This window comes from Cervus canadensis, chromosome X (genome assembly GCF_019320065.1).
Source record: "Cervus canadensis isolate Bull #8, Minnesota chromosome X, ASM1932006v1, whole genome shotgun sequence".
Taxonomy (NCBI): domain Eukaryota; kingdom Metazoa; phylum Chordata; class Mammalia; order Artiodactyla; family Cervidae; genus Cervus; species Cervus canadensis.
In genome coordinates, this window is record NC_057419.1 from 138,829,158 (window position 1) to 138,844,398 (window position 15,241).

The 15,241-nt window shown below is 37.0% G+C and overlaps 1 protein-coding gene across 1 annotated transcript in view; it reads right to left on the reverse strand.

Annotated features, from left to right (window-relative positions):
- Window positions 1-513: 513 nt before the first annotated feature.
- The window catches only part of DNAAF6 (dynein axonemal assembly factor 6), a 44,713-nt gene continuing 29,985 nt past the window's right edge, over window positions 514-15,241 (reverse strand). Inside the window, exons 6-7 of the mRNA XM_043459361.1 lie at window positions 5,457-5,542; window positions 514-699 (exon numbers count right to left, since the gene is read on the reverse strand). Of these exons, the coding sequence (XP_043315296.1) occupies window positions 570-699; window positions 5,457-5,542 (216 nt within the window). The 3' untranslated portion in view covers window positions 514-569. The remainder of the gene's footprint in view (window positions 700-5,456; window positions 5,543-15,241) is intronic.

The window sequence follows — 15,241 nt, forward strand, 5'->3', positions numbered from 1 at the left end:
TAGTAAGCAGAAAGAAAACAACCAATACCAGTATATAACAACATATATATGGAATATTAAAAAGATGGTACAATAACCCTTATTACGGGACAGAAAAATAGGACACAGATGTATAAACAGACTTTTGGACTCTGGGAGAGGGCGAGGGAATGATCTGAGAGAATTAGCATTGAAACATGTATATTATGTGAATTGTGAAACAGATCGCCAGCCCAGGTTGGATGCATTTGAGACATTGTGCTGCAGGCTAGATGCACTGGGAGACCCAGAGGCGATGGGATGGGGCAGGGAGGTGGGAGGGGGTATCAGGAGGGGAAACACATGTAAATCCATGGCTGATTCATATCAATGTATGGCAAAAACCACTACAATATTGTAAAGTAATTAGCCTCCAACTAATAAAAATAAATGAAAAAAAATAAATATATAAAAAGTAAAAAATTAAAAAAAAACTAACAGATAAAGCAAAAAAAAATGTCAGAATAATAAAGACAGAAAACATTATTTAATTTTTTCAGTTATTTTTTAATCAGTGTTATTTGCCACTTTTCATCCTTGTCCATACTGTTTCAGAAGAAATTAATGAAATCCAACTCTCGTTTCATAGTCATGGTGACTTCGAGAGTCTCAGTATCGAGGATATAGAAGGCTTTGGCACTGCTGCAGTCCACAGGATGGGGAAGGGTTACCAGCAGCTTCCTGAAAAACAAAATGAAAACCTAGAATCAGTGACATCAAGAAGATACCACTTTTAATAAAAGCAATGGGAAGCAATATATATCATCACAATGTTAGGAACCAAAAAACTAGACAGTATGAATACTGGATCAAAAATATGCCTAATTAACACAAACAGTATACCATTTTTTGGGGGGGCCCTCAAAATCCAAGCAGCAGTTTGGATCACCTCTCAATGCAGGAGACTAAGAGACTCAGATTTGATCCCTGGTTGGGGAAGATCCCCTGGAGGAGGGCATGGCAACCCACTCCAGCATTCTTGCCTGGAGAATCCCATGGACAGAGGAGCCTGGCAGGCTACAGTCCATAGAGTCACAAAGAGACAGACACGACTGAAGTGCCTTAACAAGCAAGCAAGCTTTTTTCTAAATTGACTTCATTTTGCATTACATAAACATAGTCTCAGGCTATGTTTATTGGCATAGAAATAGAGCCACTGCAACTTTAAGTTGTTTGGATAGATCTGTTGCCAGTCATCCTTATGTGTAGAAGAAATGTGACTGCCTGACAGAAATCTGAAATTCGAATAGTTCTACAATAATTATGCTAACACTACTTTAAACTGAGTCTCTACTCCAGGTGTAGTTATTGAAACTCAGGCCTGCAGTGATTTCAGTACCAAATCAATGAAAGTGTTTTCTTTTGCTTGCCTCTGGTTCTTTCTACTTTACATTGACAGAAATTTCCTGTGAGAGACTGCTGAGTGTAGTTTGTGGTTTATGGCTCAGTTGTTGGATAGCTGTATGCTTCAGACGCATGGCTGGGATGAGACATCCATAAATATGTCATAATGGTATGAATCTGAATTATGCATGGGGTCATCACATGCTGGTATCTGAAGAAAATGAAATACATGAAGCACTTGTTACCTCACATTCTCAATAGAGAAGGCTTGAGGATCTCTATAGAAAGTGGACAGAAAAGCTCTTTTAGAAGGTATAAGATCCAAGCCGGTAAAGGAATATGGTACTTTGGGTAATTTTTAGGGAGTATTTATTGAATACTTTTACAAAGAACTAGTACTTGAAAACAAAATCCTCGAAAATCAATCTCACTATTCATTTGCAAAGACCTAAATTCAGGAAACTGGGCTCATTAAAAGTATTTATCACACAGCTTTAGAACCTAAAGGAGAAGTTTTCTGTTATTTTTGTTCCATTCCAGATATTTGGGGTAGGAGAAACAATTCTCTCCACTTGAAGTAATGAAATAGCAATGTATTTTAACATACCCGGTAATATTTGGAATCTTAAAAAAAAAGTATGTGGAAAAACCATGTAGAGTCCATCTTTTTTTTTTTTGACTGTGCCATGAAGCTTGCAGGATCTTAGTTCCCTGACCAGGGATTAAATCAGGCCCTTGGAAGTGAAAGTGTCAAGTTCTAACCACTGGACAGCCAGGGAGTTCCTGAGAGTCCATCTTTTTAAAGTTGTTTACAATACAGCTTGTACTAGAGTTAGATTTGCTTCATCCCTTATTCTACAAATGATAATATATTTACTTTTAAAAGAAAGCAAAGCTCAGTGGTGACAGTTTCATTGCACTAAAAGACAACTATAAATCAGCTGAAGAAGTTCCAATGATAATGTGCACTTCTCTGTCCAGAGAGAAATAAATTCAAAAACAGACAGTGGCCATTGGAATGATCCATCCATCCCTGCAGTTTTGTCTAGTCCTTAGTAGTATAGCTTCACATACGAAAATTTTGAGTAGAAACTGTGTAGAGTAGAAACTTATTTAGGCTCTTAAAAGAAGGAAAGTATTATTTGTTGAGTGAATGAATAAATGAATGAAAAGCAAACAGGTCACTACAAAATGATATTTGAATAACTAGTATAGATCAGTACTACAATAAAATATGAGTGAACATTTAAACCCAATCTCTCTGCCTTTACATTGAAAAATATTTGCTTTTTAAGAAACTGAAGTTTAGTCACTGATCAAATGTTTATACAGTGTTAAATGGATAATCAACAAGGTCTTACTATGTAGCACAGGGAACTCTGCTCAATGTTATGTGGTAGCCTGGATAGGAGAGAAGTTTGGGGGAGAACGGATACATGCATATGTTTGGCTGAGTCCTTTTGCTGTCCACCTAAAGCTATCACAACATTGTTAATTGGCTATACTCCAATATAAAATAAAAAGCAAAAAAATATGTCTCTCCAAGTGTTGCTTTTCTTTAGAAATTATTTAAATGCAAATAATAATATATGAAAGTAAAAACAAAAAATTATCTATACAGTGAATTCTAGTTTAGAGACTTACATGCTTACATTTATATTAGAGAATTCAAGTTGATGTTTCTTGCCAAGAGATTTAAATATATAACAACCTTGTTCTGTGCATATTCACATAATGCACTTTTTATTTTATGTATTTTATGAATTATTTGATTTACATATCTGGGCTTAAAAAAGACATGGCTTTTTTAAGGTTTCCTGTTGGAGACATAACTATTTTCAAAGAAAGCAGAAACAGCTACTGAGCTGCAATTCACTATTCCATTTAGAAAATTTTTTTTTAGGTGTTTATGTCTTTGAATATCAGTCAACTCAATCTAAATCAAAGGAGCACAGCAAAGGTGAGATAATCTAAAGTACCACACAACCAGAAATTAACTCATATTTATCTTTAGAATGTGTTTTTATTATCACATTCAAGGAATTCATTGATGAAATTCTTAGAATCCATCTTAAAAAATAATGAAACCCCATATGAAGATAAAGTCAGGAGATTTTGAGACATTATACAATTTCCCCTATCTTTCCTCCTTTCTATCTACCCTGTTGGGAATCTATATGCCAAAACAACCAGTTTTTTAAAATGAAGGATTCAGCAAACATTTCTTTTCATTCTATAATGCTAAAAATCTGGGTTTTATTCATAATTTTAATGCAATTGACTATCAATAGACTGATATCTAGTCAATTTAGTTAAAATAATTCCGCTCGTTTTCCCTTTAGGTTCATGAGCAGAATGTCCACTGTAATGCTTCTTGAAACCAGTAAGCAAGTTACAGGGTGTCAAAGTTAGAAACTAAAGAAAGTAGATGTGAATATCGGCAAACTCAAAGCAAGACACATTTCCAATAATACAAGTTCAGATAATAACAGGGCTTCAAAGAATGTTCGAGTTTTCAGGAAAAGTGATAAAAATTTTAATTCTATCTTCTCTCTTCTATCTTAATTAATGAACTTTTTCTTAACAGACAGTATTTTTATGTGCTGAGCATTTAATATATAAGTACTGTATGATCCAAATGACCTACTGTGGCCCAATTTCTATATGGAAAAATATCTCTGTGTGAGTCTTTCATTTAGTGGGCTTTGAAAGATATCTGGAATGACAGCATAGCCAGAGCAGTTGCCTAAAGATTGATGGAGACAGTGAGAACCACTGCGGGAATGGAAATTAACTTCATGGTGTGTAGATATGTCTGTGCTTTTAACAAGTGTGCAAATATCATGGAAGATTGACTGTTCATTTGACCAACTTTCCTTGCAAAGGTTGTGTGGAGAGAGTAAATGTGTGTACAGCATGTAATGAAGAAACTACTATACTCCTTGATGTCAATGGTGAGAATAAGGAATGTGATTTTCATAACATGAAACAATTTTTGAGTGAATATATTTTTTAAATTATATTAAGTAAGGAGAAAATATTTGATATGTATTTCTCTGTAGATCATTTGTGGTTAAATTCCTCTATTGTAGAAATCAAGGTTAAGCTACGCATGTACATTGGTGTGTTTACACATAGAAGTCTTTTGTAGTAGAGATCTAATTTTGTTATTTTCCCAAAGCCCTATGATCAACAAAGAACTATAGGTACTGATAACAGAAGGAAGATAATATGCTAGCAGCTGACTGCTCCCCACACCCATTTTGTCTATAAGTCAACAGAGAAAGGACCACTGCAGTCAACCAAGTGTGCTAACTGCTATACATCCAGCTGAAAAGTGAACAAAGCAGTGAGATATTCAGACATTTTATCTAGCACATGCCAGGTTCTATCGATTCCCTCCTTATATAGTTAGTTTTGAGAGACAGGGTTGATTTATCCAGGTTTCAGGGTAAACATTTTATCAGAATTTTACCTTATATATTGTGTTTGGGGAACATGATTTGAACTTATATAATCACAAGACTATTTTTGAAAATATCAAATGTTTAATTGAATTATTCCATTATCACCTGCATTAATTTAAAATGTATTCATGCAACTTGAGGATCCAGTGATAAATTAGCTGTTAGATTTTTATTTTAAGTAATTGATAAGACTTTTTGTTGATTTTTAGATGAATATAATCAAACAACTTTAGAGCCCCACAATATCCAAAATGTTTAAAGATTGCTTCTTTCATGCCATCACTGTACCAAAATATCACACACAAGACTTACAACTTAAGAGATTTTCACCTCTAGCTATTTTTCCTCACAGATAAGCAAACTGCATCTGAATGTCAGGGACTATGTTTTGGTGGTATCAACCTACTCCAAATCTGTGCATGCAAAGTGGTAAAAAATCTAAGTATTTACAAATATATTTATGTTTATATTAACCAGATCAAACATCTGAATGATTAACTGACTTTTTCACTTTTCTTCTGACTTTGGAGGTGATACAAAATAACTACATACACTTTTATAAAAGATACTGACTAAAGATTCATTAACATTATAACATTCATTATTCTAGCTCCAAGTTTTACTCACTTATTAGTAGTACGGAGGTCAAAGATCGTCTCCTGAATGTCGATTTTAATATCAGAAGGGTTGGTGTTTGGCAGTTTAATTTTCACCTGAAAGAAAAAATGAGAAGAAAAATACTGTTGTCTTGAAGCACAATTTGAAGAGTCCAATAAAATAAGAGGGAATGAGAACTAAAATTTATTTAAATGCCGACTATGTGCCAGACTCTGCTCTTATAACAATCTTGAGAAGCAGTGTTTATTACCTTCATTTTATGGATGGAGAAACCAAGATACACAGAAGTTTAGTGAGTGAACCAAGGCAACCATCTGTAATTTGACTAAGATTATCTGCCTTCAAAGTTATTATTGAAACACTTTGGTTACATGCCAGTACCTTCATCGCTTGAAGGTGCATGCTAGTACACCTGCTAGAGCTGGGAACCTTCCACTGCCTTTATATCACTGGGTACTTTGTATAAAAAATGGTTAATTCTCATGTTGCATGTGGGTTGGTGATGCTTGTTGGGTGTGGGTTGGTGATGCTACGTTGTAGTCTTCAGGCATAAACTCCCATGCCACATTTCCTAGAGAAATGTAGGAGTCCAGAAAACTTGCTAACATAACAAGAGAGAAACAACAATATGACCACTACTCAAAAATGGGACTATTTATTGATTTAGTAAGATTTCACTCAAAACTGTCTCATCTCAATTACCACATGGCCCAGCAATTCAACTCCTGAGTATATATATATATATATATATATATATGCGTGTGTGTGTGTTTATTCAAGAGCATTAAAAACAACCACTCAAACAAAAATATGCACATAATGTTTTTGTTCAGGGCAGCATTATTCACAATAGCCAAAAGGCATAAAAAACCCAAATGCGCATCAACCAATGAATGGATAAACAAAATGTAGTCTATCCCTACCGTGGAGTATTATTCAGCCATAAAATGGAATGAAGTACTATTACATGAATGATCCTTGAAAACATTAAGCTAAAAAGTCACATATTGTAGGATTCTAGTTATCTGGAATATCCAGAATAGGCAAATCTATAGAGAATGAAAACAGATTGGTGGTTACTGGAGGGACTAGGGAAGGAGAAAAGAGGTGTGACAAAAGGATTTCCTTTTGGGTTGATGAAAATTTTCTGGAATTAGGTAGTGGTGATGGTTGTGCAACATTGTGAGCACACTACATGTCACTAATGGTAAATTGTACATTATGTGCATTTTATCACAATACAAAGTCTCATCTCTAACTCTAATCCCCTCTCTTTTCAATAGAAGTTGATCTCTCTCGGCATATAGTTTCCATAAACAAGTTTAAGTTAAATTATGAAATCTTCACTAATATGAGCTAGAAGACTTGAAATACTGAACATCTGTTGAGTTCAGAGCTGGAATAGCAAGGATAAAAGCAATACATTATGAAGGAAATACAAATCAAATAAATAGTGGGAAAAATCAGAATTTCTTACAAGAAGCTTAAAATAGGCAATAGTGTTTTCACAATATAAAGTATGTGAATAAATACATGTCTGTGAGTTATATTTTACTTTATTAAATCTGTATATAAACAAACATTTGTAAATAGAACTCTGGAGGTCCTACCATCTAAATGCATCCTTTGGTTCATATTTTCATTAAACAAAGAATTACCTCCTAATTTATATTTTGAAAATTCAAACCTTCTAAAATAGAGATGCTTTTAATGAGAGAACAGAACATTTCTCAAAGAGGTAGTTATAGAGGCTCTACCTCAAATTAAATGAGCAGTCTATTGGACAAGAAAGACCAATTTTTACCACAATAACATTCAGATAGGATAGTCGGGTTGAGATGTTCTTTAGTTGCCAGATGACTCATTTCACTTGGACTCAGAAATACAAAAATTTTTCTTTAGTTTGAAATGTTTATATCTTTCAAGGTAAAAGATTATTTCCCCAGGGTTGAAATGACATTTGAGTTAAAAAAATGACTTACATGAAATTTTGATACAACTTTTGGGTAGAAACTTCAAAGTGGTTCTTAAAACTGTTTGCAAGTCTAGTGAAGGGTAATTCAGAAACAACTCAGTAATTTTTCCTCTTGAGGAAATTAAAATTGTGTACTAAAATGGTTTCAGAGGAGAGACAGGAGAAAGAACAAATTAAGTGGAATGGTACACATTAATATCTCATAAAGTAGAAGAGTCAATGAAGAGTAAACAGAAAGACTCCTCCTGAAACATGAGTCAGACTTCTTCAAAAATACTTTTAATGAATACCTGGAAAATAGACATGGCTATTATTGACTTAGAACTGACTGTACCCAAGACCTAATGTGTCCAGTATTAGTAAACAGAGTATTTCACTGACCAAAGGAATTGATGTTCCTCTCTTTACGTAGGATACAAATTGAATTCGTTTCAAAGAAAAATTATTTTAATAGGTAACTAAGGAAAACTGATAAAAATTTCATTGGCAAATTTTCTTTTTTTTCATTTATTTTTATTAGTTGGAGGCTAATTACTTTACAATATTGTAGCAGTTTTTGTCATACGTTGACATGAATCAGCCATGGATTTACATGTATTCCCCATCCCGATCCCCCCTCCCACCTCCCTCTCTACCCAATCCCTCTGGGTCTTCCCAGTGCACCAGGCCCGAGCACTTGTCTCATGCATCCAACCTGGGCTGGTGATCTGTCAAACTGAATTTTAAATCATTATAACTAGGTTGAAACACAACTTTATTAATCAAAATAGGGATCATCAACACATTTTTGCCAACAAGAAATAAGTTGGTTGAATCCTGTAGCATAAACATCCATGCTTCGAGATTTGACGAACTCTTGGAAAACATTTTCTACATCCTACTGGTTGTGGAAGCATGTTCCCTGCAAAAAACTGTCAAGATGCTTGAAGAAGTGGTAGTCAGTTGGCAAGAAGTCAGGGGAATATGGCAGATGAGGCAAAACTTCATAGCCCAATTCATTCAACTTTTGAAGTGTTGGTTGTGTGACATGCAGCCAGGCATTGTCGTGAAGAACTGGGTCTTTTCTGTTGACCAATGCCAGCTGCAGGTGTTGCAATTTTCAGTGCATCTCATTGATTTGCTCTGAGCATACTTCTCAGATGTAATGGTTTTGCTGGATTCAGAAAACAGTTTTGCCAGATTCAGAAAGATGGATCAGACTGGCAGCAGACCACCAGTGACCATGACCTTTTTTTAGTGGAAGTTTGGCTTTGGGAAGTGATTTGGAGCTTCTTCTTGGTCCAACCACTGAGCTGGTCATTGCCAGTTTTCATATAAAATTAACTTTTTGTCACATGCCACAATCCGATTGAGAAATGGTTTGCTGTTGCGAAGAATAAGAGAAGACGACATGACAAAATGATTTTTTTAAAATTTGCAATCAGCTCATGAGACACCCACTTATCAAGCTTTTTCACCTTTCCAATTTGTTTCAAATGCTCAACGACCATAGAATGGTTGATGTTTATTTCTTTGGCAACATCTTGTGTAGCTGTAAGAGGATCAGCTTCAATGATCCTTTCAATTGATTGCTATCAACTTCTGAAGGCTGGCTACTATGCTCCTCATCTTCAAGGCTCTCATCGCCTTTGCAAAACTTCTTGAACCACCACTGCACTGTACATTCATTAGCAGTTCCTGGGCCAAATGTGTTGTTCACATCGCGAGTTGTCTCTGCTGCTTTACGACTCATTTTGAACTCAAATAAGAAAATCGCTTGAATTTACTTTTTGTCTAACATTACTTCCATAGTCCAAAATTAATATAAAATAAACAGCAAGTAATGTCATTTCCCTGGGTCGAGAAGATTCCCTGGAGAAGGGCATGGCAAACCACTCCAGTATTCTTGCTTGGAGAATCCCCATGGACAGAGGAGCCTGGTGAACTGCAGTCGGTGTGGTCACAAGGAGTTGGACATGACCAAAGCAACTTAGCATGCATGCAAAGTAATTAGCAAAAAAAAAGCATAAAGTGAGAAATGCACATTGAAATGACATACAACATAATCACATTTATTAAGAATGCATTTTAACATCAAGTGGCAAATTTCAACAACGCAAAAACTGCAATTATCTTTGTACCAACCTAATAGTTACTGTTTATTAGTTATCTATTGTTGTATAACCAAAACCAATTATACCTCCTCCCTCCTTAATTTATGACTCAAAAACAACAATAAACATTTATTATCTTATATATATTTCATAGGTTAGGAATTCAGAAGTGGCTTAGTTGGGTAGTTCTGTCTTAGGTAGTTCTATCATGAGTTTGTGTTCAAGATATTGGCTGAGCTGCAGATATCTGAAGCTTTATTGGGACTAGAGAATCTGCCTCCAAGATGACTCACTCACAATATCTGATGGCAAGAGACCTCAGTGTTAAGGGAATCACTGACCAAAACAACCTACACTGGCTAGGCACCATAGTAACCATGTGTATGAGTTATCTTACAACAGGAGGTCCTGGTAAAGAATGTGGAACTAACAAGCTATCACCAATAGGAAGAATTCAGGAAAGGTCAAAAGGAGAGAGGAGATACTAGTTCATATGTCCTACCAACCTCCCAGAATCCTTCTCACTTGGCTGAGCGATACACCATTAGGAAGGACCCTGACTCAGAATGATTGGCCAGAGACAACCCAGAAACTAACTCCATTATTATAAACCGGAGACTGTGAGCCACGTGGCAGAGAAGTGCTTCTATGTTGCCTTATCCTGCTACTCTCCACCCAGGCACCCCTTCCCAATAGTCTCTTGCTTTGTCAGCATGTGTGTCTCTTCAGATAATTCATTTCCAAGTGTTAGACAAGAGCCCATTCTTGGGCCCTTGAAGGGGTTCCCCTTCCTGCAACATCAGTTCTTCACCACATGGACCTCTCAATAGGACTTAGGGTCTTGACTGTCCTTATGACACAACAGCTGTCTTCTCCCCTGAGTGAATGATCCAAAGGTGTGAGGCAGAAGGCATGCCTTTTTCAGAAATGTAGCCTCAGAAGTTGTATACTTTCATTTCTATAATATCCTAGTGGTTATACAGGTCAGCCCCATTCGATGTGAGTGTGGAATACACAAAGGGAAGAATATCAGAAGGTGAGAATCATTGTGGGTCATCTCAAAGCCTGACTACCGCTGTACCCAACACTAACATCAGTTTACGCTTCTGCCTTCCAGCCATGTGAATAAAACAGGAAAAGAGTCCACTAATTTAAAGTTTGTGAGATTCCTTCTTTCTACTTTCAGCTTGTCTTCAGGTGAGTAGTCAAAACTACTTCTTCAGTCTCTTTAGGAATTCGCTTTGAGGCTTTCCTGGAAATGGGTAAATGTAGGTCAAATTGCTTACCAATTGTTTTCACTGTCATTCATTTATTCTCCACTATGTGTTGTAACAGAGCTAGCTTAATATGCCAAAGCTTTTGGGAGTGGGGTCATTAATGTGAGATTGTCATTTTGAGTTTTAAATTTCCTCTTTATAGTCTTATTCTTATGTTAGATTTATATGACAAGATGGTTCTTAAAGACAGTATATTCCTATAATCTGTAAGTGATTAATATAGACTTTCCAGGTCCTCTATAAGTGTCTTTGATCATACTCTAAGTTGTTTGAAAATCAAAATGACGAAGTCAAATAGCAAGTGTTTGTTAGAAATCAACCATTTTAGGCTTTCTCCTGAACTGTCACTTCCTGTATGCCAGAACAGAAGAATAAGTGATACATACCTTATACATGTGACTTGACTAGTCTATGTGATCTACTGAAATTTTAGTGAAGCTTAATATATACAGAAAAAATTGAAATACAGCAACCACCTCCAGTATATTTTATTCTCGACAAAGAAGTTAAGACTATATGAGTTTCCATTTGAAACACAAAAATATTAGGAGATTTTGATTAACAGAAAAATTTGGTTAAGTCTCATTTTGAATTGCTTCAGTGATTTAACATCCCATTGTTTACCTATGGAAACACATGTGAGATATTTTTTCCAGTGCAACCATAGTATTTTATAAAAACTCTTAGGAGCAATGATAATCTATAGGAAAATGAAAAAAAAATTAAAGGTGATAGATCCCCCTACTTTGAAATTGTATAAATATTTACCTCTGGAGAATAAAAATATGGAGGTATATGTTCTCAAAAACTAAGATATGAAACCAACAGATATCTTTTAAAAGTAATAGATACATTTTCTATAACATTCCAGTACCATATGGCCATGTCTGTTTTGTAAGATCATGAGCATGATTCCTCTCCTCTCACAGGAGTCCAGAGTAAGCCCAGCTCATTCTGTAGTAAGAACACTCATCTAGAGGACCTTCATACTTCTATTGGTACCCACATTTATCCCCAAACACAGCCTCACTGCCATTATCTGTTTTGAGACTGTTGGAACTAAATTCATTATACTTTTTATCTCTATTTGTCAATAAACGCAGGAAGCCTCAGATAGTTCTAAGTCTTTCCTTATCACCTAATAATTACCATCTGGTCTTCCTAGCTTCTATTTTGTTTCCATTTCCTACCCCTTACCAACCCATGAAACCCTTCTGTTAGATCTTCTGGAACACATAGTACAACATCCCTTATCTCATAAGCCTCTCTGAATATTCTCTGCAACTTTTCTTAGGTTTAACTGATGGTTTACCTTAGTTTACCTTGATGACACTGATTCCCTTATAGTCTTCTCAATTTGTGCCTGTCTTTTTTTTCCCTCCCAATTCCCATATATCATTAGGTCTGCCTCTGCTTCCTTCCATCTTTTTAAAAATAAATCTCATGTCTTCATACTATACCATCAATTACCCTCCTTGTTGGCACCATCTACCAATTCCTGTGTCAGATCTCCTACACCTATTTCTCTAAGAATAGTTCTTTGTTCTCTATTGATATTTCTAACATTAACTGGTATCTTGTACACTGGTGATTTAAATATCCACTTAAACTTTCCAGCATCCTAGCCTCACTTCCTGATGGGGAGAGATGCCTTCAAGTCTTTGCACAAATTGCCTTCTCAGTAAGGTCTTCCCTTATCACAGTATTTAAAACTGCAGCCAACAGCTACTCTAGTACACCCTATCACTTCCCCTTACTTTTTCCCCTTCTTAGCATTAATCACCTTCCAATGTAAAATAAAATTTATGCACTTATTTTGTTCATTTAACTCTCCCACTGAAAGTATGCTTTGTGAATACAGTGATATTTGTGTTTTGTTTATTACTATGGGATCTCAATGCTTAGAACAGTACCTGGAATATCATAGGTAATCAATAAATATGTTTTAAGTAAATGAATTTATACAAAGATGTTTCAATATTAAGAAACAGAATTTACCAATAGATCAAAAGTAAAAATACCATAGATCTCCATAAACATTAAAAAGGCATTTGACCAATCAGAATAGATGAACAGGTTCTTAACACACAACACAAAAGTTAGTATCAGGGTGAATGAGGAAACATCAGAAATATTCTAAAGGGGAGAAAGAAGAAATAAAACCATTATTTACTACTATTATGTAACATAGTTCTGGAGGTACTAACTCATGTAATTCAACAGGAAAGAATTAGTAGGTAAAATTATCATTATCTGAAGGAAGAGCTGTGCGGAAGTGGCTGTGCAGTGCTGGAGCTGCAGCAGCTGTGTGGCGCTGGAGCGACTATGAGGAGATACCCCATGCCAAGGGCAGAGAAGCCCCAGCAAGACGGTAGGAGGGGTGAAATAGCATTTAGAATCAAACCCCATACCCGCCAGAGACGCTCAGAGGGCTCAAACAAACCTTGTGTGCACCAGGACCCAGAGACACCACAGAGACCAAGACAGAACTGTGCCTGAGTGTCTCCTGTGAAGGTACAGGTCAGCAGTGGACTGCCGCAGGGGCAGGGGCTCTGGGTGCAGCAGACTTGGGCTGGGTGCAGCTGACTTGGGTATGGCATAAGCCCTCTTGGAGGAGGTCGCCATTAACCCCACCATAAAGCTGCCAGAACTTACACAGGACTGGGGAAACAGACTCTTGGAGGGCACAAACAGAACCTTGTGTGCACCAGGACCCAGGAGAAAGGAGCAGTGACCCCAGAAGAGACTGACCCAGACTGGCCTGTGATTGTCCAGGAGTCTTTGGCAAAGGCGTGGGTCAGCGGTGGCCTGCTGCAGGGTTGGGGGCACTGAGTGTAGCAGTGAGTGCATGGGACCTTTGCAGGAGGTCGCCATTATCTTCATTACCTCCACCATAGTTTGGTCACAGGTAAATAACATGGAGGGAACACAGCTTCACCCATCAACAGAAAATTGGATTAAAGATTTACTGAGTGTAGCCCTGCCCATCAGAACAAGACCCAGTTTCCCCCTCAGTCAGTCTCTCCCATCGGGAAGCTTGCATAAGTCTCTTATCCTTCTCCATCAGAGGGCAGACAGACTAAAAACAACAATCAGAGAAAACTAACCAAACTGATCACATGGACTATGACTCATGCCATGTAGGGCCACCCAAGACGGACGGGTCATGGTAGAGAGTTCTGACAAAACATGGTCCACTGGAGAAGGGAATGGCAAACCACTTCAGTATTCTTGCCTTGAGAACCCCATGAACAGTATGAAAAGGCAAAAAGAGAGGACACTGAAAGATGAACTCCCCAGGTCGATAGGTGCCCATTACGGTACTGGAGAAGAGTGGAGAAATAACTCCAGAAAGAATGAAGAGACGGAGTCAAAGCAAAATCAACACCCAGTTGTGGATGTGACTGGTGATAGAAGTAAAGTTCGATGCTGTAAAGAGCAGTATTGCATAGGAACCTGAAATGTTAGGTCCATGAATCAAGGCAAATTGGAAGGGGTCAAACAGGAGATGGCAAGAGTGAACATTGATATTTAGGAATCAGTGAACTAAAATGGACTGGAATGGGTGAATTTAACACAGATGACCATTACATCTACTACTGTGGGCAAGAATCCCTTAGAAGAAATGGAGTAGCCATCATAGTCAACAAAGAGTCTGAAATGCAGTATTTGGATGCAATCTCAAAAAGAACAGAATGATGTCTGTTCATTTTCAAGGCAAACCGTTCAATATCACAGTAATCCAAGTCAATGCCAGTAATGCTGAAGAAGCTGAAGTTGAACGGCACTATGAAGACCTACAAGACCTTCTAGAACTAACACCAAAAAAAAAAAAAAAAAAGATGTCCCTTTCATAATAGGGGACTGGAATGCAAAAGTAGGAAGTCAAGAAATACCTGGAGCAACAGGCAAATTTGGCCATGGAGTACAGAATGAAACAAAGACTTGGCAAAGGCTAATAGAGTTTTGCCAAGGGAACACACTGGTCATAGCAAACACCCTCTTCCAACAGCAGAAGAGAAGACTCTACACATGGACATCACCAGATGGTCAATACCAAAATCAGATTGATTATATTCTTTATAGCTAAAGATAGAGAAGCTCTATACAGTCAGCAAAAACAAGACTTGGAGTGGACTGTGGCTCAGATCATGAACTCCTTATTGCCAAATTCAGACTGAAATTGAATAAAGCAGGAAAACCACTAGACCATTCAGGTATGACCTAAATCAAATCCCTTACAATTATACAGTGGAACTAAGAAATAGATTCAAGGGATTAGATCTGATAGGCAAAGTGCCTGAAGAACTATGGGCGGAAGTTCGTGACATTGTACAGGAGGCAGGGATCAAGACCATCCCCAAGGAAAAGAAATGCAAAAAGGCAAAATGGTTGTCTGCGGAGGCCTTACAAATAGCTGAGAAAAGGAGAGAAGCTAAAGGCAAAGGA